The sequence below is a fragment of the Portunus trituberculatus genome, unplaced genomic scaffold (assembly GCF_017591435.1).
Source record: "Portunus trituberculatus isolate SZX2019 unplaced genomic scaffold, ASM1759143v1 PGA_scaffold_522__18_contigs__length_968829, whole genome shotgun sequence".
Lineage (NCBI taxonomy): Eukaryota > Metazoa > Arthropoda > Malacostraca > Decapoda > Portunidae > Portunus > Portunus trituberculatus.
Window position 1 is genome coordinate 185256 of NW_025541691.1, and position 17203 is coordinate 202458.

At 40.6% G+C, this 17203-nt stretch overlaps 2 protein-coding genes across 2 annotated transcripts in view; one reads left to right on the forward strand and one right to left on the reverse strand.

The window, feature by feature from the left end:
- Window positions 1-465: 465 nt before the first annotated feature.
- Window positions 466-17203, forward strand: part of LOC123500961 (60S acidic ribosomal protein P2-like) — a 34485-nt gene continuing 17747 nt past the window's right edge. Inside the window, exons 1-2 of the mRNA XM_045249512.1 lie at window positions 466-621; window positions 12076-12248. Of these exons, the coding sequence (XP_045105447.1) occupies window positions 12080-12248 (169 nt within the window). The 5' untranslated portion in view covers window positions 466-621; window positions 12076-12079. The remainder of the gene's footprint in view (window positions 622-12075; window positions 12249-17203) is intronic.
- LOC123500960 (inactive hydroxysteroid dehydrogenase-like protein 1) overlaps window positions 3325-17203 on the reverse strand; it is a 323618-nt gene continuing 309739 nt past the window's right edge. The window contains exon 9 of the mRNA XM_045249509.1: window positions 3325-4327. The gene's annotated coding sequence lies outside the window, so the exon portion shown is untranslated. The remainder of the gene's footprint in view (window positions 4328-17203) is intronic.

Sequence of the window (17203 nt, forward strand, 5' to 3'; positions counted from 1 at the left end):
CCACTCTAAGATATCTTTTTTTTACCTAAATAAGTAAGAATTGAACTATATAAAATCAAGATTGTTTGCCTTTCGGTGGCGAGCTTCATGGCTAGTGTCACTTAACTATCTATTAAGAATATACTGGGTGGTGGCGGCCTGTCCGCTCATTTCTTTTATTTTTGTGGATTCTGTTGTCATCCAGAAACCTTAATAGAAAAAAAACTCCTTTTTACTATATAATCGACTTGAATAAAAACACCTATCCCATTATAATTCAGTGAAAATAAATTAATACACCATTTCCACTACAGCCATTCAGTCAACATAATCAGTAATCACACATTAGACTTTATCCTGAATGCGACAGTAATATTCACATCATAAACTCACTTCGTGTAGGTTAGCATAATATCTGTAATCTATCGTTCATATACAAAAGATCCCTAGGAGAGAGAGAGAGAGAGAGAGAGAGAGAGAGTGGTTAACCAATTAGAATCCAGTATGTTGTAAGAAGTGTTCAAGCTGTCCTATGATTGGCTGAGCTGAGAGCGAGGCGTAGCTAGATCAGACTCCCGGTGTTGTCCATCCTTCCTTCAACACTGCTGTAGCGGCGAAGCTGCACGTGTACTGCACATCCAGGTAAAAGAAAATAATATTGATATTGCTAAAAGTAAATTTCCGTTTCTTGTTACGTCATAAAGAACCGCTTATCAATTCAAGATCTGTTGGGATAGTTGTTTGTAATTAGAAAGACTTCTATGTGTATGAAAAAGCGTAGGTAGTATTGCCATCCCCGCTAGCACAAGGCTCGCAGTTGGTCTTGGGGTTAGAAAGGCCAATATGGGTCCACTCTGGCGGGAGCTGTATCAAGCTGGGCACTGTCTTAATATAGTGCTCCCTTCAGCTCGCTTCTTATCTTGGCTTCCCCTTCGCAACTCTTTTACTCGACAGGAGATTCTTAGATGTGTAGGAGTAGTGATAGACAGGACTAAGAAATTTTCAAAGCAATGTTTAGAAACAAGAAACAGGGCAAATAGGATCTTGGGTTTTATAAATAGAAATGTGAGTTATAAAAGTAAGGAAGTGGTGCGTAGCTTATATAATTCCTATGTTAGGCCCCATTTAGAGTATTGCATACAGGCCTGGTCACCCCATTATAGGCAGGATATCAACATGTTAGAAGCAGTTCAGAGAAGAGCAACTAGGATGATACCAGCATTAAAGCGCCTGGAGTATAGAGATAGATTAAAGGAATTAAACATGTTTTCATTTGAGAGGAGATGTATAAGAGGGATATGATAGAGTTATTTAAAATGTTCTCAGATACAAACTACATAGATGTGAGATCTTTCTTTACCTTAGAGGAGGGAAGTAGGACTAGAAATCATGGCAGGAAGATTAGAAAGCAAGGCTGCAGGTTAGATATAAGAAAATATTTCTTTAGTCATAGGGTGGTAGACTTCTGGAATGCATTGCCAGAGAGGGTTGTAAATAGCACTAGTTTGACAATGTTTAAAAACAGATTAGATAAGCACTTAAATTTATTAGATTTATAATTATGTATAGCGCTGCATGAGTTTTTATAAGAAATTTACTATAGTTAAACAAGACATGATCCCCATGTATGGGGATCACAGATTGTAGAGGAATTTGCTGCAGGACTTAGTCCTGTTAATGGGCCAAATATTTAGAATTAGTATATAATGTATTGTGTACTTGTAAGTGTATCTTTAAGTACTGATGACGAGGTCGCTGTGCGACTGGTACAGGATAACCTAGATGGGCCCTGGTGGCCCTTTGTTATCCTATTATTTATGTTATATGTTATGTTATGTTATGTCAACCTGTGCAACTCCCTGATGATGTTGCTCTAGAGTCTGAACCCTCTACCTTGGGTCCCCTCCTTTTTTTTTTTTTTTTTTTTTTTTTTTTTTTTTTTGACCCATACACTATTCCACATATTTCACAAATTTTTTGCTCAATCTTGACTACATTACTAATTCCAATTAACATTGACACTACTCCTATTTGTCAAATTACCACAATTAATAAATTTGCAGTTTCAGCCAATATACCCTATCATATAATTCTTTTTTCTGATGTCTTACAAGGGACCTGGGACAGTGGGGTTTTAGGGTGGGGAAACCAAACCAAACCTAACCTAACCAAACCTAAATTCTATCCTGAAGTTATTAACAATTTCCGATTGGGTGAAATCGGGCTATAAATGCTAGTAGACCTAACCTAACCTAAATTCTGTTCTGAAGTTATTATTCATATCCGATAGGATAGAATGGGGTTAGAAGTGCTCGTAGAAGTGTGATCTAGACCGTGAGAATGTGTATAGTTACGTGTGGTGTATTGGTTGAAACTGCAATAATACCCATTCTGCATAGGTACATAACTCAGTCTTCTTCAATAACAATATTCCAGTGTAATTATTCACTGAGACTGGCGTACCTGCAGATCTGTGCTACCCTATATACTCTAGCTCCATTAGATATCCAGTAACCAAGGATAACCAACCAGATGACATGATGTTAAAATTAAAATGACTACCAAAACTAACCTAACCTCACTGGTGGTCAGAAGGATTCAGAGGAATATGTATCAGTGGTGTGTGTTGCCTTAGCTAGGTTATGTAAGCTAGGTTAGGTTAGGTTTGGAGAGAGAAAGAAAAACTGGATCTTGAACTGTCAAAGAAAGCAAAAAAAGAAAAAAAAAATTATAAAAAAGAAAAGGCTGACATGGGAAAGGGGAAGCATGTGGTCAGAGATCCACTTTGAAGCAGAGTTGTCAAGGTGGAGGAACAAAAATCACAAGAGTAAAACGAATTTCTTGTATATTAAGTGCTGGTGATGTAAGTAATGTAGTAACTACTAACTTTATTATGTTCTCAGATGTGGATGTATTAACATTTACCTATGATAAGATTTTTGAGTTAAGGATGTTACTAGATACCATGAATATTAAACCAAGTATAATTGCATGATCTGAAGTTCAACCAAAAGATATGAAAAATATCTAGAGAAATTTAATATAGAAGGATATGTGACTGAGGAAAGCAATTTATTTGATGCTATAGGTAGAGATCTCCTAATGTATGTGAAAATTAGTATTAAGTAACTATAGTGGTAAACCTCCAGAGTTTCACCACTTTGTCCTTTCTGGACGAAACTAATTTTTTCTGGTAGATTTTGGCTTGCTTTTAATTAAAATATCACTTGTTTTTGGCGCAAATCAACCAGTTTTTTTTACAGCCCCGAAACATAATATGATTTGCATAAAAAAGCAACTGGTAAATTAATTAAAAACAAGCCGAAATCTACCAGAAAAAGTTAGTTTCGTCCAGAAAAAAACCTTATTTAACCTAACCTAACCTAACCTAACCTAACCTACCTAAACCTAACCTCAATGAAAGATTCAGTTACCTTATTCGTTATCCGAGCCTTCCTTGAGAGTGACGGGCCGCTGCAAGCGCGTCACGGCATCACTGTGTGGCAGGGTTTGATGTGGGAGGCTCGTGTCATGGCTGATCACCAAAACACGCTTAAATCTTTAAAAATCTGTCGCCATTATAAAAGGTTGCACCTAGTATATATGGGGTTCAAATTACTCGTAATTAGGAGTTCTATCTCTTGAAGTAGGTAAAAAATACGTAGCTGATTGTGGTGAAACTCTGGAGTAATACCAGTTTAGTGTGGTGGAGTTGCCACGTTTTTGTGAGTATTGCTGTTTTTTAAATTATATACTTTTCATGGAGAGAAATTTATTTTGACTCAAATATGCAGGAGTCCAAGCAGCTCAGAAGAAAATAACCAGTTGTTGTTGGATCTCATGCATGAGATAAGTGGCATAAAGGCTTCATACAAGTTTATTGTGGGAGATTTCAGTTTGCCAGAAATAAACTGGGAAAAATATTATACCTGCACTGGGATAAATAAGTATGGAAGATGTGGGTTATTGGATGTCTTCTAAACATTTAAAACTAAATGAAGATAAAATTGAATGCATGATTATTGGAAAGAGCAATTATCTGAGAAGATGATGTTTTTATGCTGTATATCAATGGTAAGCAAGTTGATGTGATGACCAATATGAAAGATCTTGGGGCAGTTCTTGATTGTTATCTTTCATTTTTCTTCTTCTTGGGGGTTTGTTGGGGCCGTGCAGGCTGTGTGTCATAGCCTCTAGTGTCCCAAAGGTCCGGGATGCGGAGGTGATGTGGTCAGGCTATATGCGGTGGAGTTGATTTGTTTTCTGTAGGAAGGTCCTGGTGAGGTTGAGTGTCTTGAAAGCTTGATTGGTATTTGTGCAGCCACCCTGGAGGTCAGTCAGTGTTGGCCTGTGAGGGTGAATTGCAGACAGTGAATGGAGGAGGGCCACACGGTGTGAGTGGTGCCGAGGGCAGTGCAGCAGCAGGTGTTCTGGGGTGTCAGGCTGGGTAGGGCACCAGGGACAGTGGGGAGAGTCAGTCATGCCCAGCTTGTGCAAGGTGGGCTTTGAGGCGGGTGTCGCCAATCCTGAGTCTGGTGATTGCCGTGTCTAGTGCCCGGTTGGAGGAGTAGGTCCACCAGTGGTGTCTTGTGTCCTGTCTAATGTGTCCCAGTGAGGTGTGCTAACAGTGCTGTAAAGCATCAGTCAATGTTGTGTCCCAGTGTCGCCAGCAGGCTGTCTTGAGGTCAGTGATGAAGTCTGGTCAGTAGCTAAGTCAATAGGGGAGGGTTGAGTGTGTGCCTCTGCTGCTGCCCTGTCAGCCACGGTGTTCCCCATGACATCATTATCTTTCATTCATAGAGCAGGTAAAACACGTGGTGAAAATTACAACTTGTTACTTTAAAAATATTGCCTTTCTCAAGAAATATTTAGACAGCAAGACCATTTAAATGTTGATTCATAATTATGTCATAATTAAGATTGACTATTGCAGTTCTCTGTATTATGGCTTGCTGAACTATCTTCTAAGGAAATTACAACTGGTTATGAACAGAGCTGCATGGCTTATAAAGGGTCTCAGCCAGACCATTGACCTGCATTGGCTACTTATCAAGGCACACATTGTTTACAAAATGTCTTATGACCTATCAAGCAATACATTTTGGTAAACCAGGATACATTAGAAGCTTGCTGTATGATTTTCGCTTTGACTACCATGTCACTGAGGTACGACACAGAGCCTTACAGACTTTGAGCCTAATGTGAATTTAGAACTAGGTTTTAGAGCATTTGAGAAGAGTGGTCCCTGACTCTACAATGAAGAACAATCCAAACTTGGAAACTTTTAGGAAAGTAATGAAAACCTATTTGTTCACTCAATCCTACGGCATGATAAACAAGAACATCCAATATGAGTTCCGTTGTTTGCTGTTTTACCAGTCAACGGCCTTGTGGAGAGCTGCTTTTATGGTAGCTGAACAGGGCCAGAAATAGGATTGTAAAAGAAGATATGGAACAACTATTATTTCACCTGTGAAATCTGTTCTAGGTATGGAAGTTTCCAGAATTCCTACTAGTGGTGCGTTGCCATTTCAACCAATTGTCGGATGAAAATTGTCTCTCTACCTGCCTATCCGCAAGCCTGTTCTAGGTATGGAAGTTTCCAGAATTCCTACGAGTGGTGCGTTGCCATTTTAACCAATTGTCAGATGAAAATTGTCTCTCTACCTGCCTATCCGCAAGCCTCCTGTTCTCTCTCTCTCTCTCTCTCTCTCTCTCTCTCTCTCTCTCTCTCTCTCTCTCTCTCTCTCTCTCTCTCTTGTTGGAGGTTTGCCTACATTCAGCCTGTTCCTAAAAAGGGTGGCCGTTGTAATCTCTCAAACTACTGTCCTATAGCTTTAATCTGTCTAAAGTTTATGAATTTTTCCTGAATAGGAAGATTCTTAAACATGTCACTTCACAATTTTCTATCTGATAGCCAGTATGGCTTCCGTCAAAGTCACTACTGGTGATCTACTGACTTTCCTTATTGAGTCTTGGTCATCCTCTTTTAGAGATTTCAATGAAACTTTGCTGTCGCATTAGACATATCAAAAGCTTTTGTTAGAATCTGGCATAAAACTTTGATTTCCAAACTGCCCCCCAACAGTTTCTATCTTTCTCTTTGCAACTTTATCATCTCAAGTTTCCTTTCCAACTGTTCTATTAATGCTGTGGTACATGGCCACTGTTCTTCTCCTAAATCTATTAGCAGTGGTGTTTCTCAGGGTTCTGTCCTATCACACTCTCTGTTATTCATTAATGATCTTAACCAAACTTCTTGCCCTATCCACTCTTATGCTGATAATACCACCCTACTTCTTTCCACATCCTTTCAGATACGTTCAACCCTTCAGGAAGTCAACAGATCATGCAGGGATGCCACAGAATGCCTGACTTCTGATTTTTATAAGATTTCTAATTGGGGCAGAGAAAATCTAGTAGTTTTCAATGCTTCAAAAACTCAATTCCTCCATCTATCAACTCGACACAGCCTTCCAGACAACTATCCCCTCTTCTTCGGCGACACTGAACTGTCTCCCTCTTCCACATTGAATATTCTCAGTCTGTCCTTTATTCATAATCTTAACTGGAAACTTCACATTTCATCTTTTGCTAAAACAGCTTCGACGAAGTTAGGCGTTCTGCGGTGTCTCTGCCAGTTTTTCTTGCCCCTCCAGTTGCTTACTCTGTACAAAGGCCTTATCTGCCCCTGTATAGAGTACCTCTTTGCATGTTTGGGGGGGTTCCACTCAGTTTTACTAGATAGGGTGGAATCAAAAGCTTCTCGCTTCATCAACTCCCCTCCTCTGATCGTCTTCAGCTTCTTTCTCACTGCTGAAATGTTGCATTTCTTTCTATCTTTCATCGATATTTTCATGGTGATTGATCTATTAATCTTATTAACTGGATGCCTCCCCTCCTGCAGCCTAGCTGCACAAGGCTTTCTTCTTCCTCTCATCCCTTTTCTGTCCAACTCTGTAACACAAGAGTTAACCAGTACAGGTTGAACCTCCTTAATCCGGTATTCTTTCATCTGGCAACACCTGTAATCTGGCAAAAATTTTGTTTGCCGGATTTTTTTGAGTTGGCCAGAGTAATTTGCTGGACTGCTGCTAGGACGCGGCGGCGCTGTACTGTGTTTTGGAGCCCGGGCATTCTGGTTCAAATTTGAATCAGTACCACGCTGCCGCTCATTGCAAGCACCACCCCCCTTCCAGGTGCATAAACATTTTTTTCTGTAATATTTGCCCCTAAACATGGCTTCCAAGTGACCAGGAAGTGATAGTGTTGTGTGTGAACCAAAGGCAAAGCGCAAACATATGACAATATCAGTGCAACAGAAAGTGGACCTACTGAGGAAGCTAGATAAAGGTGTTTCAGTGTGGACCCTATGCCAACAGTACAACATTGGCTCATTAAACATCTATGATATAAAAAAGCAGAAGAATCAACTTCTCAAGTTTTACAGTGAGTGTGAGAGCAAGAAGAACATGGAGGTTCGTAGAACACTTAAGGAGGGTAAAAGCAGTGATTTAGACAGTGCTCTCATACAATGGTTAAAGCTTCGGTGCGCTGGTAATGTCCTGTGTCTGGCGAAATGATAATGGCGCAGGGAAAAATTTTCCATGCTGAACTTAATTTACAACATGTTTTTCTATATACAGGCAACCCCCACTTAACAAAGAGGTTATGCTCCTAAAAAAAACCCTTCGTTAACCAAAACCCCTGACTGAACTTCCATTAAGAGTAACTAAACAAAGTGAGAGTGCATCATAGTACAGTGAAAGGTAAACTTTAAAGAAAGTAAAAATTATGAAGTTAAACATTTAAGGGGGGATGTACGCACATTTCTGACCCAAAATGAGCGATCGGACCATTTTGAGAAGTGTTTGATCACCTCCAACATCCTTCTGACAATGTGTATACAAGGTTTGGAATCTGTCTCTGGCCTTTAAATAATGTTTCTGGGCATTTAATTAAAGGGCACGCACGTGGCGCGCTTTGTTTACATTTTGCGCTCCATGTGGAACTTTACCACGTCTTTGTAGGCCTAAAGATAAGTTTTTTCTAGCGTTTTGAAGTTGAATCAGGAAGCGCTATCTGGTATCATCAGTGAGTTGTGGCGGACTGGGCTAGCTGTTAGCTGTTTACTGTTTAGCCCAGTGGACCTTTGTCCTTCATAGAGAGAGGTGGTCTGTGACCGCTTGTCTCTCTGCACTCTACCTGCCTTTCTTTTCTACACGGTACCTTCACGAGGCAATTCACCATGCCTAGACCAAGCAAGGCAACAAGAAACAGAAGAGAGGGCATGAAGAAAGCGAGAGAGAAGCAGAAGAAAGAAGAAGGAAGGATATCAGAAGGTGGACAGCCATCAGCTGGCCCGGCGTCAGATCCCCGTTACATCTTGACTTTGGATGCCATTTTCTCAAAATGCAAGATTTTACAATTCATACTACCATAACTTTTTTATTTGTTGATCAATTTTCACCATTCTTGTGGCATATTACTTGCCATATAATGTTCTATCTGTTAATCTATTTACATTTTCTCGTGGTGTGAAAAAGAAATAGCCTAAGATATTTTAAGTTCATAGAAAACTTTTTTTCAAACAGGAAAGTTTCTTGCCTTGTTACATAAAACCCCCTTTTTTTATGTAACATTCCTTCTAGATTAAATTGAAATGTAATAAAAAAGGAATTCCTAGACAGTGTTTGGATTGGAAAATGATCATTGGTGTTGGATCTGTAGGCAAATTAAAAATGCTACTAATTTTTCAATAAAATTAATTTTCATTCATTTATCTTTATGGGTATCATCTCCAAATTTGGCCACAGAGGGTTTTCAAGTTGGACTAGTTTTCAATAAAAATTTCAGTAAGCTAAGTAAAGTAGTTTAATTTTCATCGTATTTAGCATCCATCGTCCCTTAAGCAGTTTAATTTAAGACTAAGTCATTATAATGTACACAAATGTATGTATGTAAGTAACTTTATAATGTTGATGATCTTGAATTTATGAAGGGAGGGAGAGTGGAGTGGGAAATACGCTAGCTGGCAACCTGTGGAATGTAAACAAAGGGCGCATCATTGTACCCCACACAAAACTTATGTATATACCACATTTCCACAAGGTTTTCCATTTTATCCATTGTCATGAGTTTAGGTGGTGCTTTTAACTCGCAAGGAAGATATGATCTCACCAGCCTTCTTAATAGGGTCTGCTGACTTGAAAATGGTAGACAGTAGATGGAGTCAAGTCATGGTGGGAAACAATGCTATTAGTTTTCTCTCCTCGTGTCTGTGAATAATATCCAGCTATACTTCGAGAGTAAGAGACTTCATGGCCTTTTCAGTGACATTGCAGAGCATTTTGGTGGCATGTAGAGCGAGGGAAGACAAGCTGCTGCTGACGCTGTTATTGTTTTGAACTAAGGGTGGTGACCTAAGTGGTGCATGTTTTATCCACGAGAGGCGCTGGCGTATTCAAAAGTCTGTCGGCCTGCGTGATACGGCGGTCTTTCAAACTTGGAAAAAATTACCTGGATAAAACTTCGTTAAAGTGAGTTTGCTGTTCGTTTAACGAGCAGATGGTAGTAAAAGGAAACCTTCGTTGTAGCGAAATTTTGTTGTGTGAACCTTCGTTAAGGAGGGTTCCCTGTACATCTGCATGTATATTTTCATGTACAACTGTCATATATAAAAACAATGTTACAGCTACATTTGTATAATGCAGAGTAAGTATATAGAGGGTGTTTTGGGGACCACTTATACAGTAGTTCGGAATTTTCCATGGTCCGGGAAGTCTAAGTTCCGGTGGTTGCCGGATTTGGGAGGTTCAACCTGTACTCCCAATCATTCATACCTTTCACTGGTAATTTCTGGAACTCCTAGCCTGCTTCTATATTTCCGTCTTCCTACTTCTTTTAAGAGAGAGGTGTCACGCCATTTGTTCTCTAATTTTGGCTAACCCTTTTTATCTTTTAGGCAATCAGCATGAATTGGGCCTTTTTTTATATATATATCTTTTAAACATTGTGTTGCCCTTCGCTGGCCTTCTCTCCTACATAAAAAAAAAAAAATCAAAATTTAAAAATACAAGGATTTACTGTTTTTGCTCTTACAACATTTCATATTGTGACTTAATTTTTCCTGTCAGCATATCTAGACCAAGATCGAGACTCAGATTTCAGACTTCTTAACCCCTTCGCGCCAGATGTTAAAAAAGCCCGCCTGTATGATATACGGGTGGTAGTGCCGCGCGCCTGTGCACGGGAAACTCGTGCAAGCTTGTCATACTTGTCGTCTTTGTGTATTATGCTGCTATTTTTTAGTCACTATATTGCCTTCGAAGAGGAAAGTGGACTCTTCTCTCTTCGGAGAAAGAGAGAGAGAGAGAGAGTGTGTGTGACATTTGCTAATATTTTAAGACACAAGCGGGACGCATGTAGCTTATCTTTCGAGAGGAAGAGGGGGAGGGAGGGAAGGGAGAGGAAACGAAGGAGAGAGAGAGAGAGAGAGAGATTAGAAAATTTGTTGTTTTGTGTGTGTGTGTGTGTGTGTGTGTGTGTTTTCACGAGTGTTACAAGGCGGGACGCATGTAACTTATCTTTCGAGAGGGAGAGGGGGAGGGAGGGAGGAAAGAGAGATGGGGAGAGAGAGAGAGAGAGAGATGGGAACAGTCTATGCCATTGGGTAATTTTAGACACAAGGCGGGACGCATGTAGCTTATCTTTAGTGATTGGTGGAGACAAGGATGGTGGGAGGAGCACTAGGATTTCAAGGAGAGCATACGGCGTGTGTAGTTGGTATCCAACACACTATACGGGACAAATGAACTGAAGAAAGCTCAGAAAAGAAATATGACGTCTACGTTGACGCCCACATAGGCGTCACCGTATTGAAGGGGTTAAGAGATAAGACCAAATTCAAGTTGAATCTATGAATCTTTGTTAATATGAGGCCCTCTGTGCCAGACAATCATAAGGTAGAAACCCACTAAATCGGAGTTAGGCTGCCAGCGGTATCTTCCAGCCTTCCCCCGTCATCCCATGCCCCTTACAACTATCTGGCACAAGTTCTTATAGGCTATTTTGCCCCTTATAGCAAGACTGCATAAGAGCAAAAATCTCCTCGTACTCTCTCCTGGGCCACATTGCTCCACGCCAGACAGTAGTAAAGGACAGCCCGCGGTCCCCAGCCACTCACACTCTTTGCTTACATCTGACGTCACCGCCCGCCAGCCAATAGCATGCGAGGCTGGCCTGGGGAGGGAGGAAGGAGCGCCAGTGTGCTTATACCTTCTCGTTACAATACTCTATAATGATGTTATTTTTGTTGGTTTATAGTGAAAATGATATAGCTATAATATTAATCCCTTTTATTGTGTACTTTACATGCCATTTTGTGCCAGAAAATGCATTCAAGGTTAATTTTTGGAAATCATTCAACATTTTTAGCAAAAATTTTATACTGAAGTAATAGATAATAATCAAAAGATTATTTCCATTTGAATACGTTTCTTTCTATCGGCAATGGTTACCGAGTTACTGATTTCCAAAAATTGTACAACTTTGGGTGCGTTTTCTGGTGTTTTAACTTGGTGTCCCTTACGACTGTCTGGCATGGAGGGCCTCATATGGCCTCTGTTGTTTCTGTTGTTTGTTTTATTATATGGAGAATTTTAAGTTGGCATTGTCTAGTGAGCATTTAGTTTTATTATTTTGTCCGTTATTAAAGTTGCCTAAAATCAGACCAATATTTCATTATCATTTTTTTTTTTAACACTGAAATAAATCAAAATCATTCATATTGCCATATTGGATATGTTTGACAGATATATCAGCTGTTCACTGATTCTTTATTCAGAAAATTAAAAGTTTATAGTACATCTTGCAACACAAGCATTAACAAAATAAAAAGAATTAAATAGGCTTCTATCCTATGTATCATCATCCCCATTTGAAGCCAAGAGCATGAAGATATCTCTCACACTAAGCTGGTTTCAGATTTGGAAATTATAGTATAGTATGAACAAAATTAATTATATAACTAATTATTTTTTAATGAACTCAGTTACTCAATTTCTGTTCCTACACACATCTTGATGTATATTTCAGCATCATGAGACACGTAGCTGCCTACCTGTTGGCTGCCATGGGCACTGGCCAACCTAATGCTGCCTCCATCAAGGCCATCCTTGGCAGTGTAGGAGTGGAGGCTGATGAGAAACAGCTTACTGTCCTTTTGGATAAATTGTCAGGAAAGAACCTTGCCCAACTCATTCAAGATGGTGAGTGAAATATTTCTTGTAAAATGCACAAATAGTTTTGTCAAAATAATGATTCCTTTGGTTAAGTAATGTGTAGGTATACAGTCTGCGCGAAAAGTTACTGTATTTAGGGAGCGGCACAGTGACTTTTCAAGTTGACTGTAATTCTTCTCCTGCAACAAAGCTAAGATGGGTGAGAGTCAGACACCCTCCACCCTCATGCTGCTCAATCCAATCTCAGGTGTCAAAGGAAGTGTATGTGTGGTACTGCCTTGTTTGCTTTTCCTGCTTTCTGCACTATTACTGCACTTCTTTCCTATGCATCACAGCTTAGTAGACAATGGGTAGAAAGCACACTGATGAGAAAACTATTTAAGTTATCATTGATCTCCATAAAGCAGGTATTAGCAACAAAGAAATCTATATTCAAAAAGGCCTTAAACTCTGTACTGTGCAGGAGCTCATACAAAAATTCAAAGCTGGTGGGGGCAAAAATTTACTGCTCCCACAAAAGCCATATGGTAGGCCACATAAGGTGCCTGAGAGGACAAGAACACTTCTCAAGAGGCAGCTGAAAGTCAATCACAGCCTTACAGGATGCCAAATTAAGGAAGGGAATCCTGACTTGTTAGCTAGTGTCTCTCTCTATACTGTCCATGATACTTTGTGCTGTAACCTTGGGTACTGCAATTACCAGTCAAAGAAAAAAGCCACTTGTAAATTGTAAGATTAAACGAGTACTTACCAAGTATGAAGTTTGATCATAATTTCACGAACATTTAAACTGCGTCACTGAGGTATTAAATGAGATTCCCGCCGTGTGCGCCTCACGTCAGTCCTTCAGAAAAAAGTGGGTTGGAGGAAGCAGCTGACCATTTAAAAAAACTAGGACAAGCATTCCCTCAGGAAGTCCCACGGAAAGGGAGGGACAGGGCGGGCATTTAATACCTCAGTAACGTAGTTTAAATGTTCTTGAAATTATGATCAAACTTCATACACTTGACCCTCGAAACAACGGACCTCCCATCAATGGATTTTGGAAACTACGGACAAATTCTGGAGTCCGGTTTAATCTACGGACGAATATTAAAATGCGCGCGATTGTCCGTTCTTGGCAAATTATTGTCCAGTTGGTGGCGGGTCGGTCGCGTCATCAGCTGTTGGCCGCCATGTTTAATCTTCAGTCCGTGCGTTTTCAACCAACAGCGAACATTGTCCAGTGCTTACCATGGCTTTTTTATGCATTTGTACCCTTCCCATGAGTGCTTAACCTATCCAAAATGCCTTCTAAACCTAGTAAAGCAGTGAAGCATAATCAAAAGGCTCTTCCAGTGGCTACTAAGCTTGAACTAATACGAAAATTAGAAAATTTTACGTATTTTACGTACATTTTATACAGTTTTTTACGTACTTTTGCAAAGAACGGACTTTTGCAATCTACAGACAGGGTCTTGCACCCATTTGTCCGTTGTTTTGAGGGTCGAGTGTACTTGGTAAATACTCATTTAATCTTACAATTTAACTTCATGACATTTAAACTGACGTCACTGAGGAATTCAATGAAAGCTTTAGAATGATGATTCCTCCAACCTTCATGACTTTAAAAAACTTCCATAAACCAAGGGAAAAAAGAAACACGAAACTCCCTAAGAGTTGAATCACATGTAATGCAGCATAATACACCATATACTCGATGCACACCAGAACAGATTGTGTGTAGTAGAAAAAAACAAACCAAACAACAAATGAATATAATGTCAAGCAACAACACGGCTAAACAGAAGTGTTTACAAAAAAGGGGTCTCAGACGTGGAATCTCCACGTCTAGTCGTCATCACCAGCAGTCAGAACTGCTCTGGCAAACCGCCCATGGTCCTCCAAAGGTTCCTTATAAAACTTGGCAAAAGTACACTCTTGGGACTAGCCAACGGTGGACAAAATAGTGGAGAGAGGCAACTTCAAAGCCGCTTTACTAGATGATGCAGATCTGGTGGAATGCGGAGAAAAAAGTGAGAGGTCAGTATCAGCAGTATCATCATATCCCGAGTCCAACGTTTTAATGTGTTCCGAGAGGCCATATGGTAGGGGCGTTTTGTTGTTAGGAAAAAAGTAGTTATTCCTCTATAAGGCAAAGTTCTGTCTAGGTAATCTCTGATAGTAGTGTGAACACATACCAGCTTATCAAGAGGGTAAGGCACAAAGCATAATTCTGACAGATGGGAACCTGGCCGAGAGGTTTTCAGTGGGTCGCCAATCCTGAAAAAAAATTTTGTGTCAGAAAGTGTCATGTTTCTAATGTCCAGCAGGTGAAGGATCTGGCCATGTTGGCCAAAGAGCCACAGCATCAAGGCTGTAAGTTTCCTGGACAATTGTAAATTTGACAAAGAGGAGTTTGGTCCCAAAGACTTAATATAAGTGAGCACAATATCAGGGTCCCAGGTGGTAGAACCCCGGGGAAAGGAAGGCCTCTCCTGGAAGACTGACTTCAGGAATCTACTGACTAGTGGGTGCTGTTCTGCAGGATTGTTATTTATCTGAGCCATAGCTGAAATTGCAGAACAGATGGTACTCAGAACTATAGCTACGTCCCAAGAAGGAGGCTAAAGGTGGCTGAAAAGGATCAACTTCCCGGCTGAAGCAAAAAGACACCCATCTGTTGGTATGTGGCCCATATTGTAGTAAAGTACCTTGCCTCCATGATCCAATGAGAAATTGGGCAACCTCTGGCGAAAGTCCTCGGTTTTCAAAGGATCTCCTGATAATAGCATTGCAGCTAGTACCAGGTTGCGAGCCTGTGGGTGTGTAAGTGTCGGATCTTTTGGCAGAATCAAACAGTGCCGAGGAAGTAAGAGGGGAGGTCGAGCCAGTAAGCGGAGAGTGACAGGAAACCATGCCTGAGTTGGCCTCAGCGGAAGAACTGCAAGCAGGGTCGCCTAGGATTCCTGAAGTTTCTTCAAAACCCTGGAAATCACGCTGAAGGGAGGAAAGGCATATAAGCTCCTGTTGGACCAGTCAAGAGTGAAGGCATTTAAATATGCTGCAGCAGGATCTGGTTTCCAAGAAACATAAGAAGCCACTTGAGCATTGAGCCTAGAAGCAAATAAGTCAATATCTGGTGTAAAAAATTTCTGACAGCTCTCTGAAAATGTGGGGCAGCAGCATCCATTCAGTATCAACATTTTTTAATCTAGATTCCTTAGCATCTATATTGTGAAGTCCCTTGACAAATTCTGCTGATAATGTAATGCCACGTGACTCAGCCCATGAGAAAATTTTGCTTGTTAAAGTATTAAGGTTAAACTTTGTGCTTCCACAGCGGTTCAGACAAGCGATGGCAGTAGTGTTGTCAGAGTGAAGACGGATGTGAACGTCTCTATACTTCCTGCAAAGGGATTGTAAACCAAAGAGAATAGCCTCTAACTCTAAGCAGTTAATGTGGTCCAATTCGTTATGGGCCCAGTGGCCACCTGTCTTAGATGGTCCCACAGATGCACCCCAGCCTGTCAATGATGCATCAGCAAACAACTCAAAGAGAGGGGAGAAGAGCAGAGACTTAATCTGGGAATCTATGTTGTAAACCCATCATTTGATGATACCTAAGGCATGGGAGACCAAACTAACCTCTGAAAAGTAGTTACCATAATTGCAGGCCAGTTCCCTGTTCCTGATTATCTCTAGATACTTATATCTGAGAGGGGCAAGTTCCACCGCCTGGTCAGCAGCCACGGCCAAACCAATGAAGGAAGCTAATTCATGTAGAGTAATGTCACCCTGTAATAATTGTAAACCTTTTGCTTTGATCAGTTCCTTTCTATGTGAGGCTAAGGTAGCTGTCATATTAACCAAATTCAACAAAACCCCAAGGAAATCCACCTCTTGGGAAGGCTCTAGAGATGATTTTAACCCCTTCCTTACCGCAAGACTGTTTTCTGGTATGTGCGTACCACGCGCAAAAGCGACCTCGTGGTACCGAAAGATGCCGCCGTGGTACGTGTGTACCACACCAATACATTTCCGTGTATAACCGTGGCCTGAGTGCGGATTTTGCCTTTTTCATGCTCCACGTGGTTCACTATAAACAAACATACACTGGAGGTGTTATTTTTAGCCACCCCAGCGTAACAAAACCACCCCCCCCCACTAGCCAATCAATATCGGAGTTAATTTTTCATGCATAAACAATAAAGCCAATCACTATTCTTTGACATATATTATTCCCACAGTCCCCCCAAGAACATCAGTTCTCTAGTATCGGCCGTGGTGAAACTGTTCTATTACCTCTAGTTAGAGATAATGGCGTCTGCTTCGTGTAGCAGCGATAAGGATTATCATAATTATGAGACAGATAGTGAGGATATACTGGAAGACTCTCCAGATGAATATGATTCAGACTATGATCCTGAAAAAGAAATAGGAGAGAGTGATAGTGACAGCAGTGTTGAAACGCTCTCGGCAAGTGAGATGGAGCAGCCTCAGGCCTCAGGGCCACCCTCACCAGGTGCAGAGTGTGTGGTGCTGAATTTATGATTAGTGCACAATTTATGATTATGTTTATGTTTTCTTTTATTAATAAAATGACAAGAATATGTTTAGAAAAAAGTACATAACACTGAGTTAGAAAGAAATATAATGTGTAGATCTGGCCGTGAGGCACGTGCGCACACGGGCAGGGGGCTGCGGTATAGGAGGGGAACGCTTTGTTTATATCGGGGGGTGGCTGCGGTAAGGAAGGGGTTAATGCATTAACTGTGAGACCCACAGAATAAAAAAAGGTGCAAGGCATAACAGACATGTTGTTGGAGTTCCTTGCTAGAGGCTGCAATAAAAATGCAATCATCAATGTACGAAACCACAGTAATTCCAAGTTTATGCAGGTGTGAGAGAACTGGTTTAAGGAGCTTGGTAAAGATCCGAGGAGCAGAAGTTAAGCCTTGCGGCAAACAGGTGAATTGATAAGGTTGACCCTTCCAAAAGAA